The 24863-nt window shown below is 36.2% G+C and overlaps 1 protein-coding gene across 2 annotated transcripts in view; it reads left to right on the plus strand.

Moving 5' to 3' along the window:
• The window catches only part of LOC106868097 (N-acetylneuraminate 9-O-acetyltransferase), a 62880-nt gene that overhangs the window by 3907 nt on the left and 34110 nt on the right, over window positions 1-24863 (plus strand). For both annotated transcript variants that reach the window (XM_014913213.2, XM_014913215.2), the window contains exons 2-4: window positions 2671-2767; window positions 23547-23733; window positions 24159-24269. In XM_014913213.2, coding sequence (XP_014768699.1) covers window positions 2671-2767; window positions 23547-23733; window positions 24159-24269 — 395 coding nt within the window. The remainder of the gene's footprint in view (window positions 1-2670; window positions 2768-23546; window positions 23734-24158; window positions 24270-24863) is intronic.

Here is a 24863-nt window from a genome sequence, read left to right on the forward strand (position 1 = left end):
GTGTGGCGTCTTTTTTGAAAGAAGTGTACCTTCCATGTCATCAATTACGGTTGATATTTACCAGGCCTAGAAGTGAAAGTGTCTTCCTACTAAATGAAGCTATTAAGAAAAGAAAGTTATATAATGCAGGTGTTTTCAAACTGTGGTCCGCGGACCACAGGGGGTCCGCAAGGACAAGACAAGGGGTCCGTAGACAGCAAATACTTTTTATGGGCAATTTGATTTTATATGTTTTTTAATCGAAATCTTTTAATTGACAATAAACCTATGTGTTAAATACTGTTAAATAAATAAATGTAAAAATATATGTTATTTTAAGCAAATATTTATGTATAAATTTCATGAGCATTTATAAGGGGGTCCCTAAGGTAAAGCCTGAAATATAAAGGGGTCTGCAAGTCAAAAAGTTTGAAAACCCCTGATCTAATGGACAACAGAGTAATAACTAGATAGTATAAAGCAGCCAGTGTGATGTCATTATTGAAGTTAGATCCTCCAAATATTGTGATTACATTTGTAATTAATGTGAGCTATTAATTACTCAACTGTAATGAATGTTAATAGTCAGAATGATAAATGTAAATGCACAAATCGCAATTACTTTTCTGCAATTTATGGCCTTCTTCATTGCATTCGACTTTATCTTTGTTGTGGTGACCTGAATTGTGTTGGTGGTGTATCAAACGTTGTCACAAGAAATTATCATTGCAAATAAATACATTTTTTTTACAAAGAAAACCCTCTCTTTATAAGTCATCAATCTTATGTATTGGGCATATGACATGACGAATATAAAAGTAATAAGACTTGAGTGTCAGTCACAGACTTTGTTGAAATACTGTAGGAAATTTACTTTAACCTCTGACATAAGCTGTAAGTTTGTGGATAGATAAATGGGGTACACAGTTACTGATGAAGATTCCAGCAAGAATTGAACTGTGCATATACAGCTTTTCCTTCTTGTGCTATCCACAAACATGTTGAACAGACGTATTTATTGTAACACACAGTGTTGGCTAACAAATCTATAAATATTTTCTGTAGTACATTATAACAAGTGGAGGCACATGGCCTAATGGTTAGAGCAGCGGACTCGCAGTCGAGGGATCGTGGGTTCGAATCTCAGACTGGACAATATGTGTGTTTATGAGCATAATACTTAAGCTCCACGCAGCTCTGGCAGAACCTAATGGCGAACTTCTGCTGACTCTTTTGCCACAACTTTCTCTCACTCTTTCCTCCTGCATCTAGCAGCTCACCTGTGACAGACTGGCGTCCCATCCAGGTGGGGAACCTATACGCCGATGAAACCAGGAAACCGGCCCTTATGAGCCAGGCGTGGCTCGAGAAGGAACAAAAAAAGCAACAATACATTATAGCAAAGTTTTATTATTTGAATAGTTGGTTAAACTACAGCTCTTAATTCTTTCTTTTTAAATAATTAATAATCTTACAACATAGCTTTAAAAGAAACCGCACAAGACTCATCTTTTAATTAAAATAACAACTCATAAATTATTCTTTCTCATTTAAATCTGTAAGAGAAAAAAAAACCATGGTATTATTTGTAAAACGTGAAAAATACATCTTGTAGCATTTCCTATGCATTTAAACATGTAGTGGACTAAAATATGCCATGACCTTTTAAAATTGTTCCTTACAGCATGTAAAAATGCTTTTTAAACAGTAAAATGAAACAAGGCACCGCATGTAATGTTTTTTTTTTTTTTTTAAATTTTTTTTATGGGAAGGGGTTATATGTCAGCTTATTTTAAATGTTTAAACAACTAGTGAACTGAAGCACCATATGACCTTTGAACTTTAAATGTATGTAAATAAACATTGAACTGAAATGTTTGTGTCACTGGTTGTTAAAGTTTGGTAAACAGAACCATTGATAAAGTAAAGTACATTATAACAAGTGGAGGCACATGGACTAATGTTTTTAAGAAGCGTTTTTAAATATATTTTTTATGCTCAAGGGTTTAGTTATTTTGATAAATGTTTGATAAATGTTTTTTTGTTTAATTAATTTACTTTGCACCTACATGGTTCCTGGTTCTGTCCTACTGCTTGTCGTTTTGGGCCTATGTTTTCTACCATAGCCTTAGTTTGACCAATGCTTTAAGAATGGAATTTGGTAGAAGGGAGACTGTATGGAGGGTCATCTTTTATGTATGATGTCTACATGTATGTACGTTTGTATATCTGTTGATGATGTAGAGTGCAAGACGCAAATATTGGTAGGAATACTGATAAATTAGTGGATTCAAATGAAAATCCCTTGTAGTAATTGTTCCAGCCAAGAATCCTGTCACAGGACCTGAATTTTGTCTTTCGCCCAAACACTTGACTCCTTTTCCCCTAAATTCTCTTCCCTTCTCTCCCATTACACCCCCTCCCTCACACATTCAGTCAATCTAATTCTTCACTACTACCATCACTAATAGACCAGGACTGAAAAAATCAAGTTTCAAATCCAGACCAGTATTATGTACACATAGGAAAAAAAAAAAGACATTGTGAAGACTGGAAATGAAGTTGATCAAATTGTACTAACATGTAAATATTAAAACATTTTTCAGATCTTGATGTAGATTTATTGTACTAAAAAATTTTAATTGCACTAAAAAAATTCTGATTGTATTAAATATTCTGTCTTTATTCCAGGCAATGATTCCTGCAAATGGCTACTGAGTGATGGGCGATTCCCAGGATATAGTACATGGCAACCATATGGATGTATGACTCATAAATATACTAAATCGTAAGTAGACAAATATTTAATTGTTCATTAGCACAAGAATATATCATAGTGTTACTACCTTTCATTGCCTTCAATGGCTTAGTCAGAAGAAGAATAAAGTTTCTGACCCCTTTTAGAATCCCTAAAATTGCTGGGTGATCAACAGGAAGTTAAATTCAGAGATCTGAGCTGAATTTTGAGGCAAATCTTGGAATAGAGTTGATTCCACTCAAGACATCTAAAGATGAGATGGTGATGATAAAACAAGTACTGGCTAGCCAGCTCCTATCAAACCATTCAACCCATGCCATCATGGAAAACAGACGTTAAACAATGATGATGACACCCTATTTCTAGAAGATCAAACAACCATATAGAGGTTCCCTTGTTAGTCTGTGTTCAGTTCAAAGAAAAATTAGTTTTCTATCAAAAATAGTAGTCAGTGTGTGTATGTGTGTGTGTAAGCAAAGTGATTATATGCATATGTATTGGTTTGAACCTATACAATACATGCTGGCTTTAATTCAACAAAATTGCATTTCATGGTTCTAAGTCTTCTTGTTGCCATGAAAGAAATTTTTTTTCTCAGTTCTCTCTGTTTTCATTTACTTTCCAGTTTATTATATTTATTTTTCTTTTTACTTCTTTTCTCTGTCTCTTTAATTTTATTTAAAAGTATGAATGGAAACAAAAAAGGGGAAAAAATGGGGTAAATAAAATAAAGTATGAAATTGTTTAGCCTGGGTTAGTTCTGATTGAGCAGACCTGTATCTTGCAGGTAATTGGCCAAATGATGGAACACAACGCACATTTGTGTTGTTTATGTAATAATGTAATACACCAGGATTCTGTTTCACTGAGGACCCTGCAGTGCACAGGAGAATAGAAAGTAAATTAAATATGGGAAAAAAGAATAAAAGAAAGCTAAGTAGACTCAGGCTGTATGGTAAGAAGCTTGCTTCTCAACCACATGGTTCTGGGTTCAGTTCCACTGTTTGGCACCTTGGGCAAGTGTCATCTACTATTTCCTCAGGCCAACCAAAGCCTTGAAAGTAGATTTGGTAGATGGAAACTGAAAGAAGCCTGTCGTATATATGTGTATATGTGTGTGTCTTTGTGTCTGTGTTGTCCCCCTGCCACTGCTTGACAACTGGCGCTGGAGTGTGTATGTCCCCTGTAACTTAGCGGTTTGACAAAAAAGTTTGATAGAATAAGTACCACGCTTTATAAAAAAATAAGTACAGGGGTTGATACATTCGATAAAAAATTTTTCAAGGCGGTGCCCCAGCATGGTCGCAACCTAACAACTGAAACAAATGAAAAAATAAAATAAAAAAGCAGAAGTGAAGAAGCATGCCCTAGTGGTTAGTGAGTTGTACTCATGATTGTAAGATTGTGGTTTCAATTCCCTGGTCAGGTAGTGCAGTGTGTTCTTGAGCAAAACACTTCATTTCACATTGCTCCAGTCCACCACTTAACTGTAAATGTGTTTTAACAATAACTGGGAAGTTAATTCTGTGATGGACTAGCTTCCCATTCAGTGGGGGCATGTTGTAATCGATGTCATGTAGAAACTGGGTGTAGTTCCTTTTACATTAGTCCTTGGTGTTGTGAAAAAAAAAAAATGAGTAAAAGTGGCAAGGGCCACAACAAACACTTTCACAAGCAAATTATGGGTGTGGACATAGCTGTATGATTAAGGAATTTGTTTCATTACCACATTGGTTTGCAGTTTCATTCCACTGCATGGCATTTTGGACAAGTGTCTTTCTGCCAGAGCCTCAGGTTGCTCCATGTGTGAGAGACACACATTTTAGAGAAGGGAAACTGCTACTTAGCTGGTTTTATATGATGTTGTTATAACAAAAAGAGAGAGTTGAGAGTGATAGAGAGAGAGAGAGAGAGAGAGAGAGAGAGAGAGAGAGAGCATGCAGAGAGAACTTGGTATAGAAGTCTAATTATTGCTGGAGAACACAAAGATTTGTTTTCTCAATGTCTATGTCATATCTCCTGTCAAACTCTTCAAACAGAACAACATTTAAAACAACATGACCTTCTTGTAGGCAGGAGGAGATGATTTTTGTGTCAGATGCCATGTTGTCTGCAACTGATAAAAACCTGTTGAATGCTCTTCTTTGGAAAATAGATTTGAAACTATTGTTGGTTGTAATGGCTACTGAGGATAATGATGTTATTAAGGATAAGGATAATGGTGGAGTAGTTAGTGCTGATGATGATGATGCAGACGATGGTGATATAAATAGTGATGATGATGTTAGAAATGATCGTCATGGTATTACATCATCATCGTTTAATGTCCACCTTCCATGCTAGTATGGGTAGGACAGTTTGATGGGAGCCAGCCAGGCAGAAGCTGGCACCAGACTTCTGTGACTGTTTTGGCAGGATTTTTACAGCTGGATGCCTTTCCTAACACCAACCACTGAGCAGAGTGGACTTTGTGCGTTTTACGTGGCACAAACACAGGTGAGGTCAGTTTTGGCAAGGTTTTTACAGCTGGATACCCTTCCAAATGCCAACCACTTTATAGTGTGGACTGGATGCTTTTTAAGTGGTACCTGCACTGACAGGATCACCGTGTAACTTGCAAAACAAAAACCTTTTGGAGGAGATGATTTTTGTGTCAGATGATGAAAGGTTATAATGAGACGGAGAGACAGAATCAGGTGTCTTGCTGTAGAGGAGGTACAAGGATACCTGGCCGGAGAGAGAGTATTACAAATGATAATAATAATGATAATAAATGCCCTAATGCAATACCAGGCACTGGCTTTCTTAACTGGAAGTATTATCATGTACATGTTCTGTCTTGGTATATAAGATGGGCTACAGCAAATATTCTGCTCAATACCACAGATTTGCTTGTCAGTTGTTTGACCTTAACTAGTTGAGCATGTCCCTTGCTGGCTGACGATATGTGCTTCTCTGATCACAAGCAGGAGTAGTAGGGGAGCATCATAGCCATGTGTTCAGAGGAATTCTTTGAGGTTTGAATAATTCACTTCTGGAAAAATGGGTGTTTTGTTCATCAGCCTTAACATTTTTGATACCAACCTAATACAAACCTTTTGAGTGGGATGGGCTACTCAACCTGAAGAAAATTTTAACTGGACCCCACATGCAAGGTTATGCACTGTTTATCTTGATATGAGATCACCATGTCTCACACATATGGTTGTGATGTAGATGCTTGGTGTACCGTTATCAGACAGCTAATCATGATGGGTATATTGGGCTTCATATGTTTGTACCCCAGTTTCACTTTGGTTTGCATGTGCTGCTCTCTCACTCAGTAATAATAATAATATATAATGTTAGAAATGATGTTAGTAATGTTGATGGTGATGGATATTAATAGTTATGATGATGATGATGGTGATGAGAAATAATATACAATTAATGAATAGGAAATATTTATAAATATTTTCATGAAATATTACATTGATATGTTGGCATTATTAATTAATGTATATCACAGTTATTGGAAAATTAGTTTGTTTCCTGGAACATCATTGATTCATCTTTTCAATTAGTTAGCTATAATTGTGCGAATCATAATATATAATTATTAATTTCTATCATAGGCACATGGCTTCAGACTTTGTGTGTGTGCACATGTGTGTACCTGTGTGTATGTGTGTGTGTGTGTGTGTGGAATGAGGTGGGGGCGATAGGGTAAGGATTGGTTATAACAGTCCCTATTGAAAAGATGAGATATTAAAGGTGATCATTACTTGCATATATTAGCATATAATTATTGAGGGGTAGCATGGCTAAGTGGATAAAAGATGTTGTTGTTTAACCTAATTTGTCTTAGTTCATTGTATTTAAAGAGTGTGTGTGCACTTTTTCATGACCATATTTTGTATGAAATATGTTCCCAATGTTTTGCAATTAATTTTGAAAATGAATTTTTTTGTTTGTTCCTGTTTTACATGCCAGCACCATGTAAAAAGCACTTGTACTGGTGCCACCTAAAAAGCATGTGCCGGTGCCATGTAAAGAGAGCACCTATGCCAGTGTCACATAGAAGCACCCTTGCCGATGCCATGTAAAAGGCACTCAGTACACTCTGTAAAGTGGTTGGTGTCAGGAAGGGCATCTGGCCATAGAGACCATGCCAAAATAGACAGCTGGAGCCTAGTGCAGCTTTTCGGCTTACTGCGAAAGTAAGGTCGACCAAAGGAAACGTGGAGGGGACAGGTGGAGGAGGAGATTGGGAAGGTTGGCTTGAGGAGGGAGGACGCCCAAAAGCAAGCGAGATGATGTGAAAGCAGTTACTGTAAGAGTGAGGTAGATCTGGCCACCCCCGTTAATGGGGACAAACCTGGATTTAAAATATTGGAATTCACATCTCCAGTCAAACTGTCCAATCCATGTCAGCAGGGAAAGTGGACATTAAGTGATGATGAAGATAATTTATTAAAATAACTACTTAATAAACCAGTCTCTGGAATGCACCATAGAGTTCTCTTCACATGAAACTATTAGTTCCATTTCTACATGCATTTTTTCTTGTCTTCCATCCTTTTGGGGGTCAATGAAAAAAATACCAGTCAAGCACTGGGGTCTATGTAATCAACTATTCACTTCCCCCAAAATTTCAGGCCTTGTACCTATAGAAGAAAGGAAGAAGGTAGCAAGTTGGCAGAACTGTTAGCATGCCAAACAAAATGCTTAGTGGTATTTCTTCTGCCTTTACATTCTAAGATCAAATTGATTTATCGACCTCCTATTACATGCTCATCATGAGATACATAATTTCATTCCCATCAGAGACTATTGCATTCTCTTTTTCATTTGTAATGCTTACATCACGTAATTTATATATCCTAACAATCAGTGATTATTTACGTTAATAAAAAGTATAATTTAAATATACAATTGCACATACATTTGCTTGCTTACACATGTCCCTACTCATGCACACAAATACACACAGGCACATGAATGTAAATAGATACATACCGTTAAAAACATACATACTTTTACAAACACACACACATTCTATTATTAACACATGCTGTTACAAACATGTACACACTGTCACAAACACACATCTGTGCATTAGAATCAATAAAATTGACAGCTTAAAAGTTTCTAAAACGTTTCAGAAATATTATAGTCTTGGATACCAAATAAGTGTGATATTACATGTGGTTACTATTAGCTTCTATACATATATACACACACTAATGCTGCTTAAACATACATCCTGCATATTGGGTGAATGTGCTACAGAATTAGTCATTAAGAGTATAATATGCAAAGCTAAATGTCTAAAAGCAATAAAAACATGTGAACAAGACATGTACACTTCCTCAATTACATAACACCAGAGAGAATACTGGTATTTCTCCTCTAAACATTTTTAAGGCAAACCAGAATACTCCCAGCATTACTATGAGTGAACATAGACCTGAGATGCTGGTGTCGTTAAGCATTGTTATCAACATCATCTGATACTTAATGAGATGGAATATCAACGGTGACAAATCATTGTGACTAGCCCAGCTCCTTTAAATGTTTCAGTGCCACTGGCTGAAAAACATAATTAACCAGTAAATTTTATTTCAGGATTTTATTCTTGTAGGCTATGGATGGATACAGTAGCCTCCATTGCTTACACAGCATTTAGCATGTATACTGGAGCAAAAGAAATCACTAACATTCTTTAGAAGACATCTACCTCTAACCCAAGGAGCAAGGGTGAGCCCAGCAGGTCTCTTTCCATCATTCCAGGACAGTCTCACTGACTTCAGAGTTGAGTGGGTATTCATTCTGGTTAATTGAATTTCTCTTGATGTAGTGAGTGAAGTGATCCTACATTCAGTTGACATTCATCAAGGCACCCAGAATCAAGGGGCTTGCTGCATTGACAGTTCACTTCCCTACAGACATTAGGTATTAAATTATTGATGTTTGCCAAAGGTTATGCATCAATTCAGTCCTGAGAAAATTTAACACTTGTATGATATTTGTGACATCTTGAACATTGATCAAATAGTTAAGGAGAGTAAAAAAGGCTTTGACTATAAATTATCCTGAATTCTTTCATTTGTCCCAGAACTAACAAGAGAAACCTATCCATTGTAATTCTATCTTCATTTAGCTATCTTTTGGAGAAAGTCCATGTTGAAAAGGAAGGTATGTTGCCCACCTTGAAAAGGAGCAGTTGTAAATTGGAGAAAGGCATCTGCTTAAAGCCAGACCCATAAATCATTTTGGCAAGACTTCCTGGTCAAGAGGTTCTGAAGTGTGTTTAACATTGACCAGACTCTCTAGTTTGTTATAGATTACTTCATGAAAAAGAAACAAGATAAGCTTTTCTCATATGTTATTGGTAAACTTAAGAATTTAGTATTAAACCCAGAAAATTATTATTTTTTTTGCTAAATAACATGACCTGATATTTCTAGTCCTGCACACACTACTAACATAATTAAGAATATTTGATAGTTTGTTACTATGGTTACTAAGTCTGTCTCAGTCCGTTTTTATTTTCATGATGTCCTCAGAAACTCATTCAATAAGATTAATTTATATAAAATTTGATCCCATTCATAAACTTCCTTTGATGTCTCACCCTATAGAATATGTAGAATATTAAAAAGTGTGTGTGGCAAAGGCTTTTGTAGTTGAAACACAGTAAGTATAATTAGAGAAGCTGTGAGGGGATGTATTGAGAGAGGGGAATAGTACACAGGTTGTTGGGTAAGTTAGAAACCATTGTGGTGCCACAAGAAGAGACAGAGGGCGTAGCATGTTGTGTGCTGGTTGTTATAGTGTGTTAATGAATAATGTTTGTCATTCAATCAAGTGACATTGTTTTGTGAAGGTGCAATCACGGTGTTTCTGTGTAGCAGATGCTTTGTCTGATGTATGTGACTAGTATTCTAATATACAGTTCACTTGTGTCATACAGATGATGTATGTGTGTGTGTGTATGCCAACAGCGGTTCCAAGCTCTGAATTATGTTTTATTGTTATAATCAACTCAAACCTAACTACATTATTGGGTTGTACAGAAAGATCTGTCATTTTGGCCTCTAGTCAGCCTTGCTTTAGTAAAATTATAGCCATTTGATCTTTCTATTTTTTAATTGTTATTTAATGTAGGCTGCATGTAATTTGTCAGTTAAATACAAAACCCCTTTTATTTTTGGTTTCCAATCCATTCTTTTCACTGGTTAAGTTGCAATCTTTCAGAGCTTATTTTACACTTGTAGCTAAAAAAAAGAAAAAAAAAAGGGAAGAACCCTGCCAGTTCAGATGGTAGAAATGATAATGAGATGTTAGTGAGGACTAAATGACTCACATTATGTAATTCCATTGGTGGGGAATGGATTAGTAGAATTGGAAGAGCATCAAACATACACCTTGTGTTACCTCTTTGACATTCTGCATTCAAATCCTATTGAGATTGACTATGCTTTTCATCATTCGGCAGTTAATAAAAACAACTACCATACAAATACTGGGGTTAGTATATTTGACTGCTTCCAGTCTCCAAATGTGAGATTTTATGTCTATGTTTGAAATAAGTATTTTGTTCTGTACCTTTTTTGAGTTTGAATTCAAATCATGCCAGAGTCATCTTTGTTTTTCATCTTCATACCCTGGTTTAATGTTCACTAGATCATCATCTTCCTCACAAATATACATCATCTCATATCAGTTATATAAATTAAATAAACATAAATGCAGATATGAAATTGTTTTACATGATCAATATAGTTTATTACAGATTTGAAAAATTAAGATTTCAGGTTTTGCTGCTCCCATTGTATTTGTCCTGCTGAAATATTCCCTGTATTGAAATTCAAATGCAAATCTTTCAAATGCCATCCTCTTTATGCTAAGTAGAAAAAAGTGAAGACAGATTGATTTCTAGTTGATATATTATACTTTGGATACACTGTACTTACATTGTTGGTTGTTTAGCCAGTTGTTGTCTGAATAATTTTGTATTGATTTAAATATATTCATTTTTATCAAATGGCAAGCCTTTTGTACAATAGAAAACAAAAAACCTATTGTTACTAGTAACTGAATAATATCCCTAACTCTAAAATATTAACAGTTTTTGATGCCATGTGATACAATCATTTATTTGTTTGTGTTACATTTGCTCATCTGCAAACAAAAATTTGAAACAGAAGTTTCTGACAAGCAATAATGACATGGGTTTATGTCAACCCTTGTCAGATGAAACATAAAGAATTATCATAAGAGTAAAATATATCTAACAGAGTGGTTTCCCTATTGATTTATCTGAGTGCAACACTGTGAACTCAGAAATCTGTTGGCAGTTATACAACCAGTACTCTTATTACTTGTATCTTGTTAAGCTATGTCATTTTTTGTGCTAGTCTGTCATGTTAGGACTAAAAAGTCTAGTAATGAGTAGTGAAATAACTAACGTTCATAACTGTGTAAATTGAGCCAAATTTTTGACATGCATAATGCTGGTAGCTGATACTAAGTGCATGGCTATGTTTTTGCTGTGTGGAAAAACTCTTGGTAATGATTCTATGAAACCAGCTGAGATGAAAGACCACCTTGTATGAGTTTGCACTTATAAGAAAATTTCAAGACATTGATAAAATATGAAGAAAAAATAAATTAAATAACCTCAGAAATTGACCAAATTTAAAGACATTCTTTAAAACACTTGCCAGTTTTGGTAATTGAACTGAAGACATCCATACAACATCTCCCTTAATATAGCAAAATAAAGAAAGGCACTTGTAAGTCCTTGGTAAGGATATAATAATACCAGTAATTAATGAAGTAATTAAAGTTATTATGAAGAAAAATGTTCACCTTATTCTATAATCACATGGGTAAGATGGCTGATGTTGGTTGGGGGAAAGACTTAGCATCTGAACTTTAGCTCAGCCATTTTTTCCTATCCAACTTGTCAAGTCAATATTCAGCAATTTCAGGATTCTTACAGCCTATGTGAAGTATGTTGCATCTTTGGCTAAAGTGTATTAATGTCAAATTTTTGTTTGCTTAGAACCTTAAAGGGTAATTCAAAAGGTGAAAGAATTTTTCAATGGTTGGAGGATTATTTGAAGACACAATGTTCTTTTGTGGAATAATTCAGCAGTGGTTACTGACAGTGCACCAGCAGTAGCTGTCTGTGATGAGAGATTTACTGCCATACATAATTGAAAGGTTGCTGGGAGACATACTGTTCATTGGGCATTGCATACACACCATCTTACAGTCAAGAAACTCAGAGCATGTTACCTTAAAGATGTTTATCAGTTAAATGATAAAAGTAAAGCAAATTCTCTCAATTCATGCTCTTGCAATGATATGTATAGAAAAACAAAAATGATGAAATTTTAAACCAGGCATGGCCAGCCTTTTTCAAGATGTGGGCCATATGTGACATAACTCATCGTCAGGTTGGCTGCACAACTAAACAAATTCAAAGTAATCTTTTGTTAGATGTGCCATGCAGAAAGTCCTGTGGACCACAGTTTACCCATAACTGTTTTAAACCAAATAATACTTTGACATGCTGATGAAAAGTGAATGTCGAAAGGTAAAAACTTGTACCCTGTATGATTCCCCTAGCGAGTTTCTTATTACCAATATAGAAGCATTATTATGTGAGAAAATAGAAAAAATATAAGAAGTATTTTTTCTATTTGTCAGACATATATTTCAAAATGTAATGAAGTACAAAAATATCTGTAAGTGTGACTCATGATTAACACTCTCTAATCTTTAATGAAAAATAAATACAATACTTGCCAGAGCATAAAATTGCTTTTAATGTTTATAAATACTTCAAAAATTGTCCTGCATCTAATGCAGCTGCATTATGATTGGGAGACCAAGTGCAATAGACTAGGGAGCTGTGTGAGCATGAGTTAGTTAGGCACAGTTATTGTTACTAATGATAATAGAATATTGAAGACAGACAATTTATCACAAGTTGTTATTACAAGCTTATAATAAAGTGCTTGTAGTTTGCTAGCAGTCATGTGAGGAGATCACGTCTTGTCATTATACCTCCTTCTTCAGTATTTATAACTCACACCTGATATATCTTACAATGACTGTGTTACTTTTAAGAAACATTTAAAAAATTATTTAAATGAAAAATCCACTTCGAAAAGTGAAACAAATATCAAAACTTTCATCCACCTGTCAATTAATTGCAATGAGTGAATGACATCAAAACTCCACCCTGGTTGTTGATTGTGGTAACACAAAACTTCACAACCAGAAATGTGAGTTTTACATCCAGTGTGGGAATTCTCTTGACGAAATTATAAACATCTATACAGCTGAACTGAAACAAGATAATGATGAAATACAATATTCCCATAATGTAATTTGTTTCTAACAAATTTAGTTTTTCGTGCTTTATTTCAGTATACTGTTCATTGTATTTACAGACACAGACTCGTACATTTTCCCTCACAAAACTACCTTAAACATCTTTCAATAAGTGTACAATGAAACATACTAATTTTTTTTCTCACAAAATGTGCTTGCAAAATAGGGGTTCATCTAAGGTGAGAGTGCAAAATAGGGGTTCATCTGAGGTGAGGGTGCATTTGATATGCTTGCAAATACAATGCCTTTACATCAGACATGTCCCTCCCATTGATAATGTGAACTAATTCAATAAAAAAAACAATTATATTAGTTTCCTTTTTTTTTTGTTTTAATTTATTTAACATAATTTCTGTTATTAAAGGGATGAACTGGCAGAGTCGTTTGCATGCCAGGCAAAATGCTTAACAGCATTTCATCCAGCTTTATGTTAAATTTCACTGAGGTTGACTTTGCCTTTCTTCCTTTCAGGGTTGATAAAATAAGTACCAGTTGAACACTAGGAGTCGATGTAATTGATTAGTCCCCTCCCCTAAACTTGCTGGCCTTATGTCAGACTTTGAAACCATTATTACCTATTTATAGAATTTTTTTCTCTCAGTTTGATTTTTATTATTATTATTAATAGTATTTATATAATTTTTTTTTCTTTAACTTCTTTCAGTCATTGGACTGCAGCCCTACTGGGACATCACATTAAAGGGCTTAGTCAAACAAATCGACCCCAGTACTTGTCTTTAAATCTGGCACTTATTTTATCAGTCACTTTTACCAAACTGCTTAATTGTAGTGGGGCTGCAGAAACAAACCAGCACTGGTTGTCATGGGTTGGTGGAGAACAATCACAAACCAACACACACACATTTATGATGGGCTTCCACACAGTTTCCACCTACCAAATTCACTCATAAGGTATTACTTGGCCCTGGGCTGTAGTAGAAGCCACTTGCCCAAATTGCTGCACAGAGGGACTGAACCTGAAACCAGAAGGTTGCAAAGCAAGCTTCTTAACCACACAGCCATGCATGCGCCTATTTACTTATTTTTATTTTTGTGTTCATGTAGGCTCATTAAGGGATCAAAGATTCTATGAAAGGTGTCAATAAGCAAAGCTATTTGGAGGACTCTTTTGTATGGAGTTAGCAACTCAATCACCCTACCATCTTAAAAGCAGAAGGACATGTGATATGTTATGTGGTCCTGTGATCTGCTCAGTCAGAGTTGACCTAGGGTTAAACAACAACTGCATCTGCTGCTCCACAACTTTAATAATAATAGTAATAATAAGGATAAATATGATGATTGAGTAGCGAATGAACAATTGTGGTTGCTCTTTGTAATAAGAAAGAAAACAAACAAACAGGCAAATCCTGTGTTTTTTTTTTTTGTCACGAATGTCTGTCCTAATAACTATCTTCTACACTTCTCTCTATAGTAAAATTAATGAACTTCATTCACTCATTGTAACAATTAGGCATTTAATTGTCTTCTTTGTTGCTGTCTCTGAATAGCTATTATTCACTCCCCCTCTCTCTCTTGCTCTCACTCTCTCTCTCTTGCTCTCACTCTCTCTCTCTTGCTCTCACTCTCTCTCTCTTGCTTTCACTCTCTCTTTCTCTCTCCCACTTTTCTCCCCTTCTTTCTTTCCTCTTTTTTTCCTCTCCTCTCCCAAGTTCTCTTTCTCTCTCTTTCAAAATTTTTCTCTCTCCTTTGCCTCCCTGTTTATGTTCTCTGTTTCTCCTTTCTTTTAAATCTCATTTTTCCCTGCATTTACAGTTTCTCTCTCCCTTTCTCTCTTTATTTCTCCATCTTCCTTTTACACACACACACACACACACACACATTTTCTCTCTCTCTTTCCCCTACCCCTATATCACTTCCCCTTTATACACCTCTCACCACCCTCTACCCTTATCATTTGCTGCTATCATCACTTCTCCTCTTTTTCTCTGATCACTCTGTCCCCATTTACCTAGTTCCCTCCTCCTCCTTTTGTGCCTCAAGAAGAACTACTTCTTAACTCTGCCAGAAAGAGATATACCAAACAATCTTGTTTTCATTGGAAATCTGGTGTTCTTTATTGGAAGGGATGCTGTACATAATGATGATCAAGAGAGAGAGAGAGAGATGGCTGTGATGCTACCTAGACATACATAAACACATTTTCTTTTGCAAACAAAGCCCTTTGAATACAAACACTATTCTGTGTCAATCCTGTACAATAAGATTTGGTGGGACATCTTTTGTGGCTTCTAGTGATGTTAGAAAAGATATTTATAAGACAAAGGGGTTTTTTCTTAAGACAGCAAAAAAAAAAAAATGGGGTGAGAAATGTGTACTTCAGTATGGCTACTGTCCAATAAAAGAGTAAAGTGTGTGTGTGTATTTATGTATGTGTGTATACATACACTCACTCACACATACATACCTACCTTACCTTTACCTTTGTCAGCCACCTCTACTGTTGTCAATCACTTCTGTTGCCAGTCACCACCTACTCTTACCTTCATTCACCTCTGCTACTGTCAGTCATCCCCTCTCTACTGTGCCCCTAATAATCCCACCTTTTCCATCATACTCTTGCTCCTTTCACCCACTCATTCTAGCTTTTCTGCTGTCTTCATCCTTTCTCTCTCTCCCATCCTCCCTGTTCTTCAGTCACCTGAGGAAATGTACTCACCCTAGGTTACTGAGTTTTCTCGACTTACCTCTCTCACTCACCCACCCATTTCTAGCTTTTTCGCATCTCACCGCTTTCCACAATATTTTCCATTACACAAAAAATAAATTAACAGGAAGCTGTTTCGGTCTTTCATAAACTAAATATTAGTACTATACTGAAGACTTCAACTCAATGATTGTTAAGATCAAAAGCATCCCAATCTTAATACCTAATCTGTCTCATGGTCAATATGTATCTTAGACTGCATTATTCAATGTGTTGCCTCCATGTTTAGATGATAGGGTGTAATTTAGTGAGGAGATTTGGCTGTTATTTTCTAGCAGGTTAAGTGACCATATACAAGATCACTCATTGGATAGTTCTTTGACAGTTATGGTAATCTGACTATAAAATCCTTGTTTTAAAAATTCTTACCAATGCCTTCTATGATAGTAGAAATGTTCAACCTATTTTTATTTTAATTGGCAGAATTGTGTAAATATGTTTTAAATGAACAACAAAATGCTTGGGACATCCTAAAAGCTTCCTCATTGTTTCCATCTAACTAATTTTGCTCACAAAACTTCAGTTGACTCATCGCTAGGTTATAAAACATGTCCAAGGTGTCTGCAGAGCAAACATCCTCACTATCTGACCACATTTTTGCTCAATGCAGGAGACTCTATGTAGGTATGTGATTTGCTATAAACAGCAACCAGATTTCCCTCAAGTCACAATTTATTGTCTTTGAAGAGATAATGTGCTCCTAGATACACACATGAGAATAAGATAGGCTGGTCATGGCTGTGTGGATAAGAAATTTGCTTGGTGACCATACAGTTTTCAGTTCAGACTGTGTGACACCTAGGGCGATTGTTTTCTACTGTACTCTCAGGTTAACCATTGCCTTATAAGGGAATTTGGTTGACAAAAAACATGCGGAAGCCCATCATATATCATCGTCATCTAATATCTGTTTTCCATGCTGGCATGGGTTGGACAGTTTGACAGGAGCTGGCAAGCCAGAAAACTGTACCAGGCTCCAGTTGTCTGTTTTTGCATGGTTTCCATGGTTTGAATGCCCTTCTTAACAGAGTGTACTGGATGCTTTTCACATGGCGCCAGTATGGTTGCTTTTTATGTGGTATCAGTATGGGTGTTTCTTATGTGCCATTCGCTTGGGTGTTTTTTATGTGGCACTGGAATGGGTGCTTTTTACTTGGTGCTGGCACAGTTGCTTTGTGCATGGTGCCAGCAAGGGTGCTTTGCACATGACACTGACATAAGTGCTTTTTATGTGGCACTGGCATGGGTACTCTTTATGTGGTACCAGCATGGGTGCATTTTACATGGCACCAGTACCCACAGGGTTGCCAAGTGGCTTACAAGACAAGGTCATCTCAGCTGAGAGAGGGAGTGGAACTGAAAGGAGTTGTTATGGGCTAGGCAAGGGGTTGGAATATGATAGAGGGACAGGCATAGGTGTCTTTCTACAGAGGAGATACTTGGCTATCCCAGTTGGACAAGGAAGCTGAGAGAGAGAGAGCTAACTTATTACAGAGGAGATACTTGGCTATCTCAGTAGGAAGCAGAAGGAGAGGGTAGGAGAGAGAGAAAGACAAATTGAGACAGAGTGTGAGAGAGAGAAAGACAAATTGAGACAGAGTGTGAGAGAGAGAAAGGGCCTACCCGTAGGGAACTATGAGTGGGGGGGGGAGTTATAAGTAGCGCTGAGGAGATAGATGTACCTTAAGATTGTGAGGGGAGATATTTAGAGATAGCAGCTGATGTTGAGAGACACTGGAGGGGCCTGTAGTGGGTGGTAGTGGTTTTTGGAGAGGGGTGATTGTGGGATATGTATGTGTGTGTGTGCATGTCTTTTTGCTTGTGTTTGCCACCCCCGCCCAACTGCTTGGTGTTGGTTTGTTTCCTTCCCTGTAACTTAGCATTTCAGCAAAAGAAACTGATGCAATAAATACTAGACTTAAAAAAAGAAGTTCTGGGATTGGTCTGTTTAGCTAAAACCCTTCATGGCAGTGCTCCAGCATGGCTGCTGTCCACTGATTGAAACAAGTAAAAGGAAAAAAGACGTTTCTACTACCGCCAACTTTTGTTTTGCTTCCTCTCTCTATCACAATCGATTTATCTGCCTTTCACTCTGGAAACTTTATTACGCTGAAAAAAAATCAGGAATAATAAAAATAACATTAGTCGTTTTCGTTACTGCATCATTATTTCTCATTATGAACATTTTAATGCTTATTGCCTTTTACATTACCTTAATTAGTTATCTGCCTGCCTTCCGTATCTCTCAACACACACTTCAACTCATTGCTTGTCTATTTATTATCAACACTGCCACTGTCTGTCAATCCGTCCCCTCCCTTTCCTCCTCCTCCCTCCATCCCTCTCTGCCCCCCTCTCTCTCTCTCTACTTATCTATTGCACTGTCAGCACTGTTATCCAACTGATTGTTTGCTTTGACTGGAGTCTCTTTAATACATACTTATCAATCATGTAAGTGTCTTGTCATCTCTCTCTCTCTCTTCTCCTCTGTTTCTCCTGTTCTTTTTCTCTCTCATGCTGTCTGCCAATCTCTCTCTCTCTCTCTCACTCATACCTTTCTCTCTTTCCTATTCCCTTTATCTCTCATGATCTTTCTCTCTCTCTTTCGCTCACAGTTTTCTGTTTTTTTCTTTTCTCTCTCTCTTTCTCATGCTCTCTGTTTATTTCTTTCCTTTTCTCGTTCTGTCACCTCTTCACACACATGCACGCACGCTTCCCCTCCTTTAAATACAATTTTTAAAAATATATAAAAAGTATGCAAGTTAACTGAAAAATGACCTTTGAAAAAGAGACTTTATCACCATTAGAAGCAGCAGCAACACACACACACACACACACAAATACCCCCCCCCACACACACACACTATGGTCTGCACACTTGCCACAAGCAATTTCTTGTTAAAAGATACTGGTTCCGACAGAGGTGGAGGGGATCTGGAAAATAATTTTTATCTGATTTCTTGTTCACATTTCACTGCTTGGTTAAATTATCTCACACATATTTCTGTTGACATGATAATTATAATTATATACAGCAAACAGATTGATTACTCCTCATCAACTGTTAATTAGGAGGCATCTGAGAAATGATTTCTAAACTTTGGCTAATTAATGATTTCATACTTAACTAAACTGTCTGTTTGTTTGTTTTGGAAAATGTGGTTGCTTCTGATGATTATCATCATCATTATTATTATTATTATTATTATTATTATTATTATTATTATTATTATTATTATCATTATTATTGAGGCAATGAGCTGACAGAATCATTAGCATGCTGGGCAAAACGCTTAGTGGCATTTTGTCTGCCTTTCTGTTTTGAGTCGACTGAAATTGGAGCTAAAGCACCGTTTCTTAAAATGTTCCTTGCTTCTTAGGAGGCACTTTTTACAAAATAGTGAAAACTAGACATTATCCCCTTGTTTTACTAAGCGTGTATGTATGTTTATATATAAGTTCAAAAAAGGAAAAAGACAAAAAACCAATAACAAAAAACAACGTGCGGACGTGATACAGATTGTGTTACTAGACGCTCGGGAAAGGAAAGAGAGAGAATATGACGTTTCGAGCGGAGCTCTTCGTCGAAAACAGGGAAAGTCCAAAGAAGGGAAAAACGGAGGAAGAAAAAATCGCCACCGATGTCCACGAGGTTACATTGTGGAAGGACCGGAAGGGGAAGGGGTAGAGGAAAAGTTCTTTCTAAGACAGGAGAGTGCAAGAGGGAGGTAAGTATGTGTGCGTGCGCGCGGGTCTGTGTGTGTGTGTGTAATAATATGTGTGTGTACGTATGTATGTGTGTGTGTGTAATAATACGTGTGTGTACGTATGTATGTGTGTGTGTGTGTAATAATACGTGTGTGTACGTATGTATGTGTGTGTGTGTGTCGTGTGACATAGTGGAAGGATATATATATAGTTAGGTTATATTCTGTTAAGAATGTAGTAAAGTACAGTCCACCAACAATAGTATTATACCTACTGCCAAATTTGCATCACAATATTTATATATCACCTGATGAAACACAAGATCTCACAATGCAGGTAAACAGTTACATAACCAAATACCTGCGAATCTGGAGAACTACATTGCGTGGCATCCCTCTGGAAGTGTTTTCTCCAGGAAACTGACATTTCCAGATACTATATCTCGGGACTCAGCGCTGGATATTGGAGATCTGAACACAGCAATGCAGGACCGTGTAGTGTGGAATGGGATTGTCAGTGGAGTTCCAACTGGTCAAAGGATGATGATGACACTGCATAGAAACAATTGTAGTGATTACAAATAAATGTTCCTCTGTACACACACACACACACACACACACACACACACAGAGTGTGTCCGTAAAGTAATGGAGGATTTCAAAACGATTTGTTGATGCAACTTGCAAAGCTACATATTTTATATTCATGTTGAATAAGAGACCAACTAATAAAATTTACATACAGTTTACTGCAGTTCAGTGTAGCTTCCATTCGTTGCCTTTTATGCATCTAAAGGATACTGCAGTCTTATTCAACATGTATATGAAATGTTGTAGTGTTGCAAATTACATCAATAAATGGTTTTGAAATCCCATCATGACATTGTTAGTGAAAGAAATTGCTAATCCCTCTATTCATTTCATAACACAGAAAAGATAGGAAAGATTCTATTTAAGTAAAACTCTATACTTCATTATACCATCATATATTTTTTATACAAATCCTCCTTTGTTGTACATTCTACACCATAACCCCAGTCACGCACAGCATTGTAAAGATTTTGGCTTCAAGAAATTCATCTGATTTGTTTAGTGTTTTTAATAATGGCTGTAATGGAGGAGAGAGGAGTACTTGTCATGGTACTCCCAGAGAGTTGGATGGCTTGGGATCTGTGGGGTTCTTTGGTTGCCCCCCTGAGTGGTGTTGCCCCACCATTGGAGAATTTTATTGTTAGAATTCTTTTTATTAATTGCTATTGATTTTTGTTGTTTATACATTTTCATGTAAATCCTCACTGTCCTTTGTATTGTCCTGAATCTCTTTTTTATTATCATTATTATTATTATAGTGGCAAACTGGCAGAATTATTAGCATTTTGTCTGTTTTTGTGTTCTGAGTTCAAATTCTGCTCAAGTCGACTTTGTCTTTCATCCTTTCAGGGTCAGTAAAATAAGGTAGTAGTTGAACACTGGGGTCAATGTAATCACTCTTCACCCCTGTACCTATAATAGAAAGGATTCTTATTATTACTGTTAAGATGGCAAACTGGCAGAATCATTAGCATGCTAGACAAAATGCTTAGTGGCATTTCATTTGGCTTTATGTTCTGAGTTCAAATGCCACTGGTGTCAACCTCTGCCTTTCTTCCTTTCATGCTTGATACAATAAGTACCAGTCAAGTACTGGGGTTAATGTAACTGACAGGCCTCTTTCCCCAAAATTTCAGGCCTTGTGCCTATAATAGAAAAGATTATTATTATTTATATTTTTGCCATTCGTTGAATTCCTGTGTCAAGTGATAATGAGATGAAGTACTTGTATATCTCAATGTATATTCACTTTGTAACATTTTTAATGATTCATTAACAATAGAAATTCTATCCTCTGTCAAGTCGAGGTCATCCACTTGACTGGTTTATGAAGAGTTTTTTTAATTTTTATTTTTAAAAATATTTAATGAAACACATGTAGCACTTAGAACCTATTATAGAAACCATTGTTTTTCTTTTTAAGCACATATTACTACTACTTGAGCCACCAAACAAACTTGTATGTCGTCATTTGACCTGTTAGCAGTAGCAGACAAATATCTCTAAAATTATTCCTTACTGTCTTAAACAAGCAAGGAATATATTGGATGGTGTAGTTGCTTAAGGTATAAAAAAAAACCCCAAAAAAACACAAGAGTGGGGGGTGTGCAAAAAATACTGGATGATCACAGTTGGATGACCTTTGATTGATTAGGACTGATCTGGTGCTAAACTAAAATGACAACATTACTCCTGTAAGTCTGTCATGAAACAACAATAATACAGTTGAATAATCTCAACTGTTGTAGTCAATGGCCTTATTTATATTTAAAATAAGAAACAAAGCAAAAAACAAACATTAACCCTCCCCCATATATATATATATATATATATATATAAAATTTATTTATGAGGGTAGAAATTGATATTAGTCAATTAGAACCAGTGGTCTAGCATATTAAAAAAATCCGAAGATTAAAATTATATTACATACAAAAATAAGAGGAATGACCAGCAAAAGTGGACTCCTATATGCTAGAAATAGATGCCGAATCATCTAACCACGAAAAAAATATATGTTCTAAATTTTTACTGACAACATATATTTTTTTCGTGGTTAGATGATTTGGCATCTATTTCTAGCATATAGGAGTCCACTTTTGCTGGTCATTCCTCTTATTTTTGTATATATATATATATATGGTTGGTTTGGTGTAAAGTTATATATAAAAACAATTGAACATTAAATTGAAAGATCATTCAATACTTTTTGATAAAATTCCATATTTCTTAATTTTTACAAGGAAAAAGTTGACAGTAACTTTTGTAGTGATTTGAGCCTTTCACATTAACAACACAAACCTAGCAGTCACCTAACATGATAGTTTTGCAGCTCTCACCACACCATTGAAATTCTGAAGTTTAATTGTTTTTTTTGTTCTTTTGTCCATTACTGAAGGGGATCTATATTGATTTTGCATACCTTATGGGGAGTCCATGACTTGTGTTGATTTCCAAGCTTTATTCTAAAATAAGATATACTTGTTTTATAAAGTCTGTGGTATTTTTTTCCATGCTTTCCTATATTTGCTACAGATGTAAAATACTTTTCAATTGTTCAAACATGATCTTCGTGATAAACTCATATGTACTTCTTTATGTCCCCCAAGACGTTAGGTTTAGGTCTTCTATAGGTACAAAGTCTGGAAATTCGAAGGAGGGGACTAGTTGGTTGCATCAACCCCAGTGTGCAAGACAAAGTTGACTTCAGTATAATTTGAACTCTGAATGCAAATACGGACATACATTGACATAATCACACACGCACACACACACATACGCAGTGCTTGGGCTAAATTTAACAGTTTCTATAAAAGGAAAAGACAACAACTCATCCCAAAATAAAATTACTTTAAAAAAAAACAAAAAATATCAACTAGATTATGGCTGGGAGATAACAATTCACTCAAAGTAGATGCCTTTAAGCTTCCACCATGGCCTCAAAACAGATGCAGAACCTGGCACATGCATTTCTTCAATCTATATTATTCTTCTACCTGTTTGTTCATACTTTATGCTTAAGTCATGATGAATGATGAAGCATACATTGGCGCTTGACATAGTCTTCTGACTTGTCAGCTCCCCTTGAAACATCCAACCCATGCCAGCATAGCATCGATGGCAGATGTTAAATGAGGATCATGGTAAGGTGCATACACGCACGCACACACACACACACACACACACACTCTCTCTCTCTCTCTCTCTCTCTCTCTCTCTCTCTCTCTCTCTCACTCTCACACTTTCTCTTACTGTCACCCTCTCTTATGGTTATCTATTAAATTCGATGCTGACCTTCAGCTGATGATTGTACATCTCAATCCTTGTTAATCAATCGACCTGTTTCTATCTTGAATTATTTATTTAACTATTTATTTCCTTTTGTTTCCAGAGATGTCCGAATGTGTATGCATTACATATCATACTGGGGAGGACGGAATCACATAGCTTTCGTTGGCGATTCTCGTATAAGGCAGCTCTATTTTGAGTTCATGAAGTTGGTGAGTACAACTGACATACCAGAAAGGAAAGTGCACAATGACCTGCATTATGATGATGATCAGATTAGCGCCAGAGTTGTGAGTAGCTTCTTTTTCTTCTTCTTCTTGTTATTGTCTTAATTTAGTCTTTGATGCTATAAATCTCATATTGGAGTTTGACTGATGAAGATGTCATGGCGCAGGCATAGCTGGGTGGTTAAGAAGCTTGCTTCCCAACTATATGGTCTCAGTTTCAGTTGCACCTGTGGTACATGCATTCTACTGTAGCCCTGGGTTGAACAAAGTCTTGTGAGTAGATTTGATAGATGAGCTCTGAGAGAAACCTGTTGTGATTATGTATGTATGTATGTATGTATTTGTGTGTGGGTGTGTGTGTAGCCTTGTCTTGTCATAATGGTTGTAAATAAGCATCATTATCACATTAAGACAACTAAAAAGTGTCTATTCTATCTTTAAACTGTTGACAGGTTTCTTTACAATATCAATACATAATCTATTTGCAGGACTTTCTTTGGCAACCAATGGTTAACACATCGATGTATTATGTATACAAGTCTTGGCTCATGAGTGGCCCAACTGCACGTCCAAATCTCATCGTTACCGGTAGTGGAACGGTGAGTAATAGAACCTCGTCTCTTCCTAACTTTGTACTGTTTGGTGGTGCTTCTCATTTATGCTTTAGCATTTTAACTAAATAACTAATTAACTTTTCAATAGTAGCATGGGATCTGAGGGAGATTTAGTTGATATTTCTAGCAGCCAAGCAACCATGCAGAGGTTTCCTTGGTTGGCTGAAGTGCTCTCAGTAGAGTGGAAAAGAAGATAAATATACTATACAAGAACAACAACAACAACAGTGTGGCTTTCTCAGTGGAGATGAAGATATAGTATAGAAGAACAACATCTGGAAGTAGAAAAACAGTCATATTTTTCTATTTCTTGTTGGCACCACATTGAAATATTCACCTTCTACAAGTAGGAGACTTGAAATAACCATAGCTTGGAGTATGTGAAGAGTGACCTTTTCAGAAACTAACATTCCTCTCCAGACATTGCAATATTGGATTTCTTCAAGACACTGCAATACATCACACAAACCCAAACTCAAATTCTTATAAAACTATTAGTTACATTGTTAATTATATAAACTCTTGAAAAGGCTTTCCCAGCCATTGAATAACACACACACACACACACACACACACACA

The sequence above is a fragment of the Octopus bimaculoides genome, chromosome 21 (assembly GCF_001194135.2).
Source record: "Octopus bimaculoides isolate UCB-OBI-ISO-001 chromosome 21, ASM119413v2, whole genome shotgun sequence".
Taxonomy (NCBI): Eukaryota; Metazoa; Mollusca; class Cephalopoda; order Octopoda; family Octopodidae; genus Octopus; species Octopus bimaculoides.